At 33.5% G+C, this 14,275-nt stretch overlaps 1 protein-coding gene across 1 annotated transcript; it reads left to right on the top strand.

Annotated features, from left to right (window-relative positions):
- Positions 1-6,375: 6,375 nt before the first annotated feature.
- Positions 6,376-10,939, top strand: LOC145086117 (uncharacterized). Its single transcript, XM_079023849.1, has 3 exons — positions 6,376-7,657; positions 7,831-9,246; positions 10,417-10,939. The coding sequence occupies exons 1-3, from the start codon at positions 6,481-6,483 to the stop codon at positions 10,743-10,745; spliced, it is 2,922 nt and encodes a 973-aa protein (XP_078879975.1). The 5' UTR covers positions 6,376-6,480; the 3' UTR covers positions 10,746-10,939.
- Positions 10,940-14,275: the final 3,336 nt, after the last annotated feature.

A 14,275-nucleotide genomic window follows, 5' to 3' on the forward strand; every position in this document is an offset into this window, starting at 1 on the left:
TTTTTTAATTAAAATAAATCGTAAAACAGCTTTAGGGAATTTGAAAAGTCTATCTAAGATTTTTCGCAGCTTCGACCGTATGTGTAGGCCTCAGAAAAATATTTTGGGAATTTTTCAAAATATATATCTGTTTTTACATGATTTTTGTGTTTATAATGGACTAAAAACAGGAAAAATAATTTTACTAATCCAAAATTCATGAAAATTTACAAGAAACTCCTATAATATATTAGGATGCTACATAAAAATTTTGATTGTTTTTCTCTTCTGTATGCTATTTTTCATCTAATTTCCCAAGATTAAATACACTTAAATCCACAAAATTGGATTACACTATATAAAATCACCATTGATATTTTTTTTCAGCATTATATACACTGTAATGAAGTTTACAAAAATTTGGATAATTTACTTTAACTGTTTAATTATTATTCACCAATTAATGATTATTAAATAAAATAAAACAAATAAAAAAAAGCAAAACTAATTGAAAAATACCTTTTATATTTTTAACAGATTATATATGTATAATAAGAGTGCTAAACAAAGTTTGGGTAATTTTGGAATCTTTTTCTATTTATCCCCATTTTTATTCAAATAAATGCACACAAATCATAAAATTGGGTTAAACAGTTTAGAAATCCATTTTTATATTTTTCCCAAATTAAAAATTTTTAATATCAATATTAAAAAAATAGATAGTTTTGGAAACAGTTTTGTATTTATCCCCATTTTTATTCAAATAAATGCACAAAAATCATAAAATTGGGTTAAACAGTTTAGAAATATAGTTTTATATTTTTCCCAGATTACGAACGTTTAATATCAGTAATACAAAAAGTTTGGATAATTTTGGAAACTGTTTTTTGTATTTATCCTCATTTTTAATCAAATAAATGCACAAAAATCATAAAATTTGGTTAAACAGTTTAGAAATCTATTTTTATATTTTTCCCAGCTTAATTATTTATAATGGCAGTATTATAAAAAGTTTGGGTAATTTTTTTAACTGACTGCTATTTTTTATGAATTTTTATCTATTTAGAGAATTAAATATAAGAAAAATGGTTATACATATCTATAATTAATGAAACTTTATTTAGAAGTCTTTGAATGCAGTTACAACCAAAATCTAAAGTTTGGTAATTTTTATTAACTGTTTAGTATTTTTCATAATTTTATGGTTATTCAAGAAATTAAAATGATGAAAAATAGCTAGACATATAAAAAATGCAATAAAAATTATCTTGGCATCTTTGACTTCAATTAAAATTGAAACGCAAAGTTTGGTAAATTTTAGAACTAAATTGATTTGGTTTTTGAATATTTAATCATTGGAACACCTCTTAAAATGTTAAATATTAACATTTCAATAATGAGAATTTTCCACTTAAATTGTTATATAATAATTGATTCTTTGAAATTTAATTTCCATAGAATTTTTTTTGTAACTTATCAATATTAAAGTTTGACACAATACTGACATAATTCTATGGTAGTAGTATGTATACTAGTGTTAGATTTCGATTAGAGACTCACTAGTGAATACCATTATTGTAGGAAAATGATAGTGGTATGAGTGGAGTGTAGTTCAAGGCACCATTTGCATCATCTCAATGCATTGTGAGTATTCACGCACTCCCCTATTTTCGGTTTTTATGTTTTGGGGTGGAAAATCATGTCCTAAACTATTTACGTTCGTTGTCTTTATTTTCCTCTTATAAACTTGGTTGCTATATTTAGCATATTGTGAGTATTCACGACTTCCCATATTTTCGGTTTTTATGTTTTGGAGTGGAAAAGCATGTCGGAAAAACTGTTTATTGTTCGTTGTATTTAAATTGATTTGTATCAAACATGATTGCTATGTTTTGTTATGTATGTTTATGCAACTTGAAACATGAGGCCTTATCATCTTAAGTCTCTTCTCTTATACTTTAATCTAACCATTAATTCTTTGAGCCAATGGTCATTATGGATAGCGCTATTAGGAATTGACACTCCTTACTTGCCCGATTTCTTGAGTGCATGATACCATATTAATCTATGGAACGATAAACACAGATCTTGATAGGGCATCAGTAATAGGCTTGGTTGTGAACTCATTGTTTTCTCATACACATACAAACTTGTTACTTATTATAGTAACAAACTTGTTTATTAATTATAGCAATGAACTTTGTTTCTCATTATAGCAATGAACTTTTTTCTCATTATAGCAATAAACTTTGTTTTTCATTATAACAACGAACTTTTATTACTGGAAACTTATATACATGTTTTAGCAATGAAATTGTTTGTTCCTTGTATCAAGGAAATTGATTGCTCATTTTAGCAATGAAACTTGTTTACTCGTTTAAGTAACAAACTTTATCTTCCATGAGAATATGAACGTTGCATCTCATTTGGGCAGCATACTTTATCTCTCATGATGACAAAGAACTTTGTTTTTACAAACTTATTTACTCATTTTAACAATATACATTTATTATTGGAAACTTTTATCAAAACTTTGATTTCAATTCATGGAACACGACCCAACATCCAACACGCACTCACACAACACAAGCAGGAATACCCATGAAACACGGCCCAACATCCAACAGCTCCTTATTCCCACCGCTTGCCATCTCAGTTCCCAGCGGCGGTCCTTGTCTCACGTACTCGCCGGCAGCAAACAGCAGCAACGGACGTCTGTTAGCCACAACCGGAGAAGAAATGGAGAAGAGTAGCGAGTTGGAACAACAACACTGATATTCACGATGTCCGGCGTCACACTGGTCGTTCGTAGCCCAATCTTGTTGTTCACAACCCAGCTCCGGTCTCGGTGGTCCTCCAAACCACTCACGGTGTCACCGGCAGCAGGCGCCAACTTGATCTGATCGGAAGACGAGAAGAAGAGAGGCGGCGACTGAGGAGTCATAAGGTGAAGGTGGCGGCTGATGGAAATGACGATCTAGGGTTAGGTTTTTTGAGCGCTGCAATAGAAGGGAAGGAGTGTGTCGGTTTAAGTCTCGCTCCCATCAAACCTTTTTCACATATGACAAGTTTGGTCCCTCCCCATGAGAAACTTTCCAACCAAGGTCCAAAATTTACCATTTGAACCTTGCTTTCTGAAAATCCTTTCAAATCGAGTCCAAATTTACTAAACCACCCCTTTTTCTACAAATCCTTTCCAAATTCAACCCATAAATTACCAAATAGTCCCCAATGTCTTAATTACAACATATTCAACCCCTGTCTTCATAAATATTTTTACGTTGTGTCCGGAATTTGCACTTTTAACCCCTATTTCCAGATTTTAATACATTCGAGTCCCGATAATAACCACTCCTATCAACTTACTATCACCTTCGAGTTAAATTAAAATAATATAAAATACATCTCGTGGTTTTACGACATTATTATTTATTTTATTCGTTTATTTATTTATTAAATAAACAGGGTGTTACGGAAACCCTCAGTATACCTTCTAAAAGATAGAAATTTGAAAAAAAAAATGTTAAACCATGCCAAAAGTCAACGTTCAAATTCAAAGTCAAGGTCAATAATTATCAATAGCAAGCCTCTACGTCGTGACCTCCCTATGGCCACGTCATGATCACAAAATGCCAAAATAGTCAGGATGATCCCCAGTTGCCACGTTGTGAAGACCAGAAGGTCATGTTGTGGGAGCTAGGATTAAACAGCTTAATGGATTATGTTGTTTTCCTTCATCCTTAAGAGCTCCAAAGCTTAGATCTGATACTCATAAGGTCTTTATGGATAAATTTTCCAACTTTATCCATTAATACATCCCAATAAGCCAAAATCCTTAAACCTAGGTCCTTAATGGAAACTAAAGGCATAAAGCTAACCATTAAGCACTAAATCCTTAAGATCTCAACTCCACAAATTCCAAAAGGGTTTCATACTCCCAGAACACCATAAAAATCACCACTTTATGGACATGCATGTCCAATGCATGTATCTTCCCAAATTACGTCAAAATCATGAAGAAATGAATTCAAACTTAAGTATGAGACCAAAAGCTCCAAGGAACCATAGACCTCGAACATATAATATCGAAAGGACGTCAAAGATCCATAAAGTTGACAGCTTTATAGGATCCATCCTCCAAACTCCCACATCATGAAGAAAATGGAAAAAGAACTTAGATCTAGAAACATGAAACCAAAAATCTTGAATCTTGGACACTTGCAAAGGTCCAAAATATGCACAAGAGGATGATCATGAAGTTTTATTGCTAGATTAACTCACTATAACACCTTCTTCTTCTTTAAGCTTCCAAAGCACCAAAATAAGCCAGGAATCACCGAGGGGTATTAGGCTTGTCACGTCATGACGTCCCTATGGTCAAGTCGTGAGACATGATTTTTTTTTCCTAAAGCCATCCCTTTAACTCCTTTATGCCCTATATTGATCCAATCTGTAAAACGAGTGTTACAACCCAAGTTTGAATGCTCTTAAGCACTTATGCTCTACTATAAGCGACTTAATCTGAAAAGTATGTTCCTCTTTCATCTAGGATGCAAACAATCTATAAAGGCAAGTTGGATTATTTCCTTTACACCACCAAACCAGCAAACTTACTCTTGTCGTTCTTTTCATACCATAAATCATAACCATTTGCTACAACATAGCAAGTTAGAGAGTATTTTAGTCCAACAGCAGTAGAGTATTTCATACCTAATTGACACTTAATCTTATTCCATTCATGAGTATGATCATGTCTTTCATTGATAGGTCGTGCTATATTCTCATATTCTTCAACAAAGTCAACATTCTCTACTGGACAAAATTTGTTGAGGAAATGATCATTAAAGTTTATTTTGAGAGATATAACTTCATCGTCCTCTTCATGTTCAACTTTCAGACCATCTTCTATAATGGAGTCAACATCATTAATAGAAACCAAATCATCTTTAAGGTCTGCTTCTTCCTCCTGAATCCAATCAAACAAAGGTTCATGATAATGATCCACATATACATGCAATCTCTTTTTTCCATTGGCACCTTCAAGAAACTCATTAAAACTGCACTCATTCTATATGACATGTAATCCCTCAGACAAACTCACATCATGTAGACAATAATACACATCTTTACACTTGCCCTTAGTAAGCTTTTTCACGAAAGGGGATGAAATCGAGGAATATCATCTCGTTCACAATCGTGTATGGTCCAGAGGCTATGTCTGCATCAAAATACATCATACATGGAAGGTGCGAATGACCCATTATAGTGTACATCAACGATTGGATTTGCATCTTCTGCCATTGTTGATTGTGATTCATGAAGCTTGGGTGGAATGGTGGGCTATAGAATGACATAATTGAGGAATGTTGGCTAAGTAAATGAACCCTAATTGTCAGCTATCATCTAAATAGGGGTGTAGTGTTACCCTATCCTCGTAAGCTAACATGTGGATGCCACATGACAAATTCATTTCACCAAAATAAAAGGAAAATCGTATATGACCGATATACCGAGTATTGGCTGTAAAAAGGATTGTATGGTTACAAAAACTCTGATATAAAAGTTTATTTTATAAAAAGAAAAAAATAAAGACTAAATATATACATATAAAAAATAAGTTACTCTTTGAAATGATTTTTCCTAAAAAAATACTCAAATGACTATTTATCCTGAAAAATCTATGTTTTTATATTTTATTTAAGGAAAAAATTTCATCTATATCCTTATCAAACTATAAATCTCACGTTTAAATCCAAACTCATAATTTAATTTGGATTTTATCAATTGAACTTCAAAATTCCATAAGAATTTACCAAAATACCCTTTTTCATATTAAATCCTAAATTAAATATTAGACATTTCTATCACTTTTTTCTTTTTTTTTTTTTTTTTTTTTTTTTTGTGTGTGTGTTCTATAGTTTGTCATGGGCAAATAGATTATGATTTAATATCCGGATGTTGCAGGGTTGAGGAACCTATATAAATACTTCAGCCATCCGTTTGGGTGCAAGGAGACGAAGGGGAAGGAGGTGTGGGTATTGTGTAATCTTTAATTAGGGAAGAACATTTTGGTAAATTCGAATGAAAATTTGAATTCTAGATAAGTTTTTTAATATTAATTTGTATAATCCAAATTAAATTATTATAAATTTGGATATTAGTTTGAGAAGAATATATTTGTAATTGTATTATTTGTAACGATATAAAAATAATATTTAAATTTTATTAGAATATAAATAAAATTCTCCTATATTTTATTTTCTTAATATAAAAGAAAATATTGACAATTTACATGATAAGTTTGTTTTATGTAATTTTGTAGTCCCCTTGCTTTTTTATTTTTTCTTCGTATCAAAATGGATACTCGTCAGAGATTCTTCCAATTTTTTCTAAACCTATATTATATGCTATCCACTCCCAGTCTACACTACAACTACCACCGCCATCAACTTCTTCTATGCCGTCTTTCAGACTTTCACTCTCATCCTGAACCACTGAACAATGAAGAACAAACTTCCTGTTGTTCTTCACCTCTTCTTCTTCTTCTTCTTCTTCTTCTTCATTCTCTTACATTCGTCAAATGGATTTTCAGATCTTGATGCACTCTTGAAGCTCAAACAATCAATGGCTGTAGCACCAGAAAGGTCCGGATTAGACGACTGGGTAGCACCTCTACCTAATTCCATTGTTTCCAATTCTCATTGTTCGTTTTCAGGAGTTACGTGTGACGAGAATTCACGTGTAACGTCGTTGATAATCTCGAACGTTGCTTTGAACGGTAGTATTCCGCCGGAGATTGGGGTTTTGAACAAGCTTGTTAATCTCACGCTTACATCTAATGGACTCACCGGTGAACTTCCTGTGGAGATGTGTAATCTGACTTCGATTCGGTTTATCAACTTCTCGACTAATGCGATTACTGGCGAGTTTCCTGGTGAGATCGTGGCGGCGATGGCGGAGCTTGAAGTGTTCGATGTTTATAACAATAATTTCAGCGGGATGCTGCCGTTGGAGTTTGTGAAGTTGAAGAATCTGAAAAAGCTTTTTCTCGGAGGTAATTTCTTCAGCGGTGAGATTCCGGAGGATTACTCGGAGTTTCAGAGTCTACAGAGCTTAGGATTGCAAGGTAACGCACTCACCGGTAGGATTCCGTGGAGTTTATCAAGGTTATCGACGCTTGAGGAGCTTTGTCTAGGCTACTTCAATAGCTACGATGGCGGAATTCCACCGGAGTTCGGTTCGTTTAAATCGTTAAAATTACTCGATATCGGAGGTTGTGATCTCTCCGGCGAGATTCCGGAGAGCCTTGGGAATTTGAAGATGTTACACACTCTGTTTCTTCAGTTCAACAATTTAACCGGCGAAATTCCACCGGACCTGTCAGGATTAGTCAGTTTGAAGTCACTTGATCTCTCAAGCAATAATCTCACCGGCGGTATACCGGAGAGTTTCTCGGAACTGAAGAACTTGACGTTGCTGAATCTGTTTCTCAACCATCTCTCTGGCCCTATTCCGCCGTTCATCGGAGATCTCCCGAATCTGGAGGTGCTTCAGTTATGGACGAACAACTTCACCTTTTCCCTCCCGCCGAATCTCGGTAGCAACGGCAAACTTCTCATACTAGACGTCGACGGCAACCACCTCACCGGAACCATTCCACAAGATTTATGCAAAGGAGGTAAACATTAAACAAACAACCCTAAAATTTTATAACGATAACTATTCTTCCATTACTTTGTGAATTCAATTGAGTTGTAAATGATGTACAAGTTCATTATGCATCATGTACAAGTTAAATATACGTATGATAGAAATGGTATGTTGACTATTGTCATTGACTTCTTTCTTCAGGAAAGCTACAAATATTGGTTCTGATGGTAAATTACTTCTTTGGGCCGCTACCGGAGAAACTTGGCGACTGCAAATCGTTAACAAAGATTCGAATCATGAACAATTTCTTCAACGGAACTATTCCGGCCGGCGTATTCAACTTGCCGGAACTCACCATGCTTGAGCTTGACAACAACTATTTCAGCGGGGAGCTTCCGGCGGAAATGTACAGCGAATCTCTTCAAATCGTTTCAATTTCAAACAACCGGCTCACCGGAATAATACCTCCGGCGATTGGTGGTTTGGTGAATATAACAAAACTTTCTCTACAATCCAACAATTTAATCGGTGGAATCCCGTATGAGATGTTTAATTTGAAGAGATTGTATGCGATTAACTTCAGCGACAACAATCTAACCGGCGAGATTCCGGCGGATATTGGAAACTGCTCCGATCTAACTTCATTAGATTTAAGCCGGAATGAATTGCACGGAGAATTTCCGAGAGGGATTCTCAGTTTATCAAGCTTAAACATTCTCAACGTCTCCCGGAACAAACTAATCGGTGAGATTCCGGCGAAATTAGGTCACATGAAAAGCTTAACGGTTTTAGATCTTTCCTACAACCAATTCTCCGGCAGAGTCCCCTCCGATGGCCAACTAAAAGACTTCAACGACACAGTCTTCGCCGGAAACCCTAACCTGTGTTCACCTCACCTCCCTCACTGCGAATCCATAACAAATCACAAACATCATTCCGTTTCCCTCAACAAATCAAAACTCTTCCTCTCCATCTTCATCCCAATCACGATAACATTCTCGATTCTAATCTTCTTCCTTCTAATCAAACAGAAGAACAAGATCCTAAAATCAAAATCATGGAAGCTAACAACTTTTCAACGGCTAGATTTCAAAGCAGAAGACGTTATCGTATGTTTAAAAGACGAAAACATAATCGGAAAAGGAGGTGCCGGAATCGTCTACCGAGGATCAATGCCAAACGGAATCGACGTCGCAATCAAACGATTAATGGGAAGAAACCACGGATTCGAAGCAGAAATCCAAACATTAGGAACAATCAAACATCGAAACATCGTGAGATTACTCGGGTACGTTTGCAATCGTGACACCAATCTTCTTCTCTACGAGTTCATGTCTCATGGAAGTTTAGGCGAGATTTTGCATGGGCCAAAAGGGGCGCATTTGCAATGGGAAACGAGGTGTAAGATTGCGATTGAAGCTGCTAAAGGGTTGTGTTATCTTCATCATGATTGTTCGCCTTTGATTATTCATCGAGATGTGAAATCGAATAATATATTGTTGGATTCGGATTATGAAGCTCATGTTGCTGATTTTGGATTGGCTAAGTTCTTGAGGGATGCTGGTGGATCCGAATGCATGTCTTCTATTGCTGGATCGTATGGATATATTGCACCAGGTACAAGTCTTTAATGCATATTCTTATGGTTTTTTTAAGATAATTACATAAATAGCCCCATTTGTTTACACAAATTACATAAATGGTCCCTATGAAGTTTATGGATCATGAAGTATGGAATATGGACCATCCTAAAAAAAAACAAAAAATAACGACTAAACCTGTAAAGTTTTTTTAAATACAAGGACCATTCATGTAATTTAATATTATGTATAATATTCTTAAGGTTTTTTTTAACTATTCATAGAGAACATTACATAAATAGTCCCAACGCTTTACAAAAATTACATAAATGGTCCCTATGAAGTTTATGGACCATAAGTATGGAATATGGATCATCCTTTTCAAAAACAACAAAAATAACAGTTAAACCTGTAAAGTTTTTTAAAGTACAAGGACCATTTATGTAATTTTATCTTGTGTATAATATTCTTATGGTTTTTTAACTATTCTTAGAGAAAATTACATAAATAGTCCTAATGCTTTACAAAAATTACATAAATGGTCCCTATAAAGTATAAAGTATGAAGTATGGAATATGGACCATCCTCAAAAAAAACTATAATAACGACTAAACCTGTAAAGTTTTTTAAAATACAAGGACCAATTATGTAAATTTATCTGGTGTATAATATTTATTCTTCATAAAATGTGCTATAAAGGTACTGTTTTAGAAGCTTAAAGTACACTTATTAAAGCAACTTTGTGTTCCACCATTCATTCATACAACTTTTTACGCATCATTTAAGCAAAAGATCTAACGGTGTGCACAAAGACCTAAATACCCCTGGAACTAAAGTTTCTAACCGTTTTTTTTAAACAAAAATATTATTTAGTTTTTTTTTTTTAAATACGTAACAATTTTCACACGTGAAATTTGGTAGAATTTTAAATTTACATTGTGCTAATGATAAACACTTGAAAACAGAATAAAAATAAAAAAATAAAATTTGTTTTTTGGTTGAATCCTATAATAGCCTTTTGAAAATGGTCAAGTACACTACTAGTAGTCTGCTGCCTTTTAAAACTAGGGTTGCTACTGTAACACCACAGACCCTGTAAATTTCGATTAATCCACTTCAGTCAAAAAAAAACACAACATGTACATCACGCATCAACACTTGTACCCTAAAAAACCTGACATAATAATGATTAAAATTTAAATTACAGAATACGCCTACACACTAAAAGTCGACGAAAAAAGCGACGTGTATAGTTTCGGCGTCGTTCTTCTGGAACTAATATCCGGGAAAAAGCCAGTAGGGGAGTTTGGCGACGGAGTAGACATTGTGAGGTGGGTGAGAGACACAATCTCCGAGATCCCTCCGCCGCCGGAAACCGCCGTGGTGGTGGCGGTGGTGGATTGTAGGTTGAAGGGGTATGTTTTGGAAAGTGTTGTGGATATGTTTAAGATTGCGATGATGTGTGTGGAGGAAGAGAGTACACGTCGGCCTAATATGAGGGAAGTTGTTCAGATGTTGACGAATGGGAATTTGTAACTGAAAAAACAAACTAGGGTTTAACTGTATAGTTTTGGTGGGTTTTGAAGAATAAAAAAAATATGGGGTGTACTAGTTTTGTTGCATGAGGTACAAGTACAACGTACAATGCTCATGCATGAATTGTAAGATATATAACCTTTTGTTTCTTTGATCTACATGTTGTTTTAATGAATTTTTATTGTTGTGTGTAAGTTTTTATATTATTGGTTTCTTTGCTTTTTTTTTTCTTTTGGTTCGGCTTAAGCAATGAATTCGATGATTTTTTATTTTTTCTATTGGAAGAAACTACAAAAAGATCGGATTCTTTCTTTTGTTGATTGGAAAAGGGATAATATTATAAAAACCCAACATATTTTCTTTAAAGTTTTAAAAAAACCATTATATTATTTTTTTTGTACGTTAAAACCTTTATATTTTTAAAAATGTATCATTTAAGGCATTGAATTCGGTAAATCCTAGATAGCCAAAAATGTTAGGTACTCGATTCTTGACGTTTCTATTGTTACAATTCATTAGATTTAAAAAAAATATATATATGAGAGTTTAAATGCACTAAAAAATATATATAATGGTTTTTTTTAATCCTTTCATGAAAATAGAATAAAATAGAATATGTTTTTCTAAGCTTAAAAAACCTTAAATAAGAATAATAGAAAATATAAGGGTTTTAGTATACTAAAAAATAATATAAAAATAATATAGTAGTTTTTTTTAAGCTTGTTGAGTTTTTCTAAGGTTTTCATTGGAAAAGGATGGATTCTTTATGTGGATTATGATATATTAAAAGGATTATTTATAGAGAAGTCCTATGGTTTTTGACTTGTTTTTTTAGGATGCCATCTTTTATTCTTTTAGGATAATTATTTGTAGGTTGATAAATTAATAACTACTTTTTTTTAACAAGATCATAATTTACAATTAAATTCATTCAGAGGGATGTTGAAATTTATTGTTTTGTATAAAGGTTTATCGTTAAATATAAATTCCAAATTTCCAATCATATTATGGGGCGAATACCAATCCACTTCCAACATCGTCCACCTCTCAATGCTATTCTCCACCTGTAATAACCAATAACACCACCAACTTCCATCACCATCCTTCGTAATTACAACCAACCATCTCGACCATTAAGAACTGTAACCAAAAAACTTATTTAAAATCAGCTTCAACCTAAATTCATACCTCCAATCAGTTCAAACCTAAAAATCGATTCAAACTCAGATTCTAGCAATGAATTTACATCTTTAAACATAACTAGTTGGTGGCAGATGATTCAAAAAGAAAGGCGAGAGGAATGTAGGACAGGGTGATTTTCACAAAAGATAATGAGAGGGTAAGGTGTAAGTAGGGCATGAGAAAGGAAGGGATGGAGGCATATTTAGCGTTGAATTACATGAATTTTTTTCCATTGGAAGAAACTACAAAAGAGAGATTCTTTCGTTGATTAGAAAAATATGGATTCTATATGGATGATGGTACATTAAAAGGATTATTTATAGAGAAGTCAAAAGTTCTTTGCCATGGGATGCTTTTAAAATCTCTTTTTAGAATGCCATCTTTTGGGATAATGATCTGTAGGATAATTAACTACATTTTTTTGACATGCATTAACTTTTTTTTTTTTACCATAATTTACAATTAAATTCATTTTGTTTGTTTAAAATTTATCATTTTGTCACGGGATTGAAATTTATTAATTGTTTTGTATACGGTCAATTCTTATTTTTATATAAGATTTATCATTAAACTATATTTCAAATTTCCAATCATATTTTGCGGCTGATACCATCCACTCCAAACACCGTCCACCTCCCACCGCTACTATACAACCAACACCAATACCAACTTCCATCACCACTACAACCAACCATCTTGACCGTTAATTGTTGCCACCAAGAAACAAATCTAAAATCAGCTTCGACTTACAGCAAATTCATAACTTCAAATCCAAACATAAAAATCGATTCAAACTCAGATTCCAACAATGAATTTACATCGTTGAACATAATTGCTTGTTGGTGGTAGGCAATTTTAAAAGAAAAAAGGTGAGAGAGGAATGTAGGGCATGATGATTTTCGCAAAGGGGAATGAGAGGGTAAGGTGTAAGTGGGGCATGAGGGATGTCGATGGTAGTAAAGGAATGGGTGAAGGCATATTTAGCGCTGAGAGTAAGGAAAGTTGTAACACCTTCGGACGACGATGGAAACGTCAGACGATAGTCTTATTCATTGATCACAGTTATTGAACATACATTGAACAGTACAAAAATAACGTCATAAACAAAATAAATACTTATAATATTACTAAATAGAGATTAAATTGTTTCGTTCTTCAAGTACATGGTTACATATAACCAAAATACGATACACGCTTTAACATATAGGCATCAATATACAAACAAAAGTGGATCGACGATTGATAACAAGACTCTCATGTGCGTGTAACATTCTTGCTTTTACGTTACTGAAAATACATGCGTTCTGAAAATACATCAACAAAAAATTTGTGAGTTCATAGGTTTTGACACTGTGAACTTTTATAACAAAAATATGTTTATACTATATATAGGCTATGTTTAGCGTACAAGCTGAAAAATTAGTTGATTAAAAATGTTGTTTGCTAAAATTGGCTGAAAAGCTAGCTGAAAATTATAAAATGACATAAAAGACATTTAAAAGAATGTGTTTCTATAATTAATTAAGGGGCATATTTGGAAAATTTTAAAAAGGCTCCTAAAAAGCTAGTCTAAATAGCTTTTTAAAAAGCTAGCTGATAAGCTACTTTTTGACTTGCCAAACATGACAGCTTAAAAAAGCTCAAAAAAGAAGCAGGTTGTGGCGTGCCAAACACATCCATAGTTGTTATTACACCAAGTATAAAAAAATACTTTTTATGACCAAAAAGTATATATATAAAATATATAACTGTTTAGAACTTATATAAATAGTACTTTTTCTAACCAAAAAGTATAATATATAGTTTATAAGTATCTACATAATTTATAATTAGTTTTACTGTATCGTGTATGTGTTAGCTATAATTTTTACTTATTATATAAGTTCTATACCTATAAAGGTCCATGCACTATGGGTTTAAGTGTTTATGATACTTATACGTGACATTGACACTCATATAACATACAATTATAATCGTCTTAGAGTGTAATTGGTGCTACATGAGACTATAACCGTAGTTATATGGCGTTCAAACCTCTACTTGGTGCTATAAAGGGGAGCACCAGATCCAATCCTGCGTACACTTCATCTACGTCGGAACAACAAAAAAAGGACAGTTTGTCACCCGGTATGACTCGTCAGACAAGGGGTTGTACCTAGCAACCTCGGATGGGAGTGTCAACTCATATAGATCTATACATAACTTCCTCACTCACATGGGATTCACGGTTATAGGGCATATGACTTTACTAAGTTTTTGTTCTTAGTTGATGAATTTCATATCTCATGTAGACTTTCTGAGTTTTAACGATTCCAACAGTGAGTGAATGTGTGCTTAAAACCTTAAGT

Source organism: Lactuca serriola, chromosome 2 (genome assembly GCF_051521515.1).
Source record: "Lactuca serriola cultivar US96UC23 chromosome 2, Lser_US96UC23_V15, whole genome shotgun sequence".
Lineage (NCBI taxonomy): Eukaryota > Viridiplantae > Streptophyta > Magnoliopsida > Asterales > Asteraceae > Lactuca > Lactuca serriola.

Coding starts and splice junctions, on each gene's coding strand:
- LOC145086117 (XM_079023849.1), top strand. CDS start 6,481: ATGAAGAACAAACTTCCTGTTGTTCTTCACCTCTTCTTCTTCTTCTTC. Junction 7,658..7,830: donor ACAAGATTTATGCAAAGGAG/GTAAACATTAAA, acceptor TTCTTTCTTCAG/GAAAGCTACAAATATTGGTT. Junction 9,247..10,416: donor GTATGGATATATTGCACCAG/GTACAAGTCTTT, acceptor TTTAAATTACAG/AATACGCCTACACACTAAAA.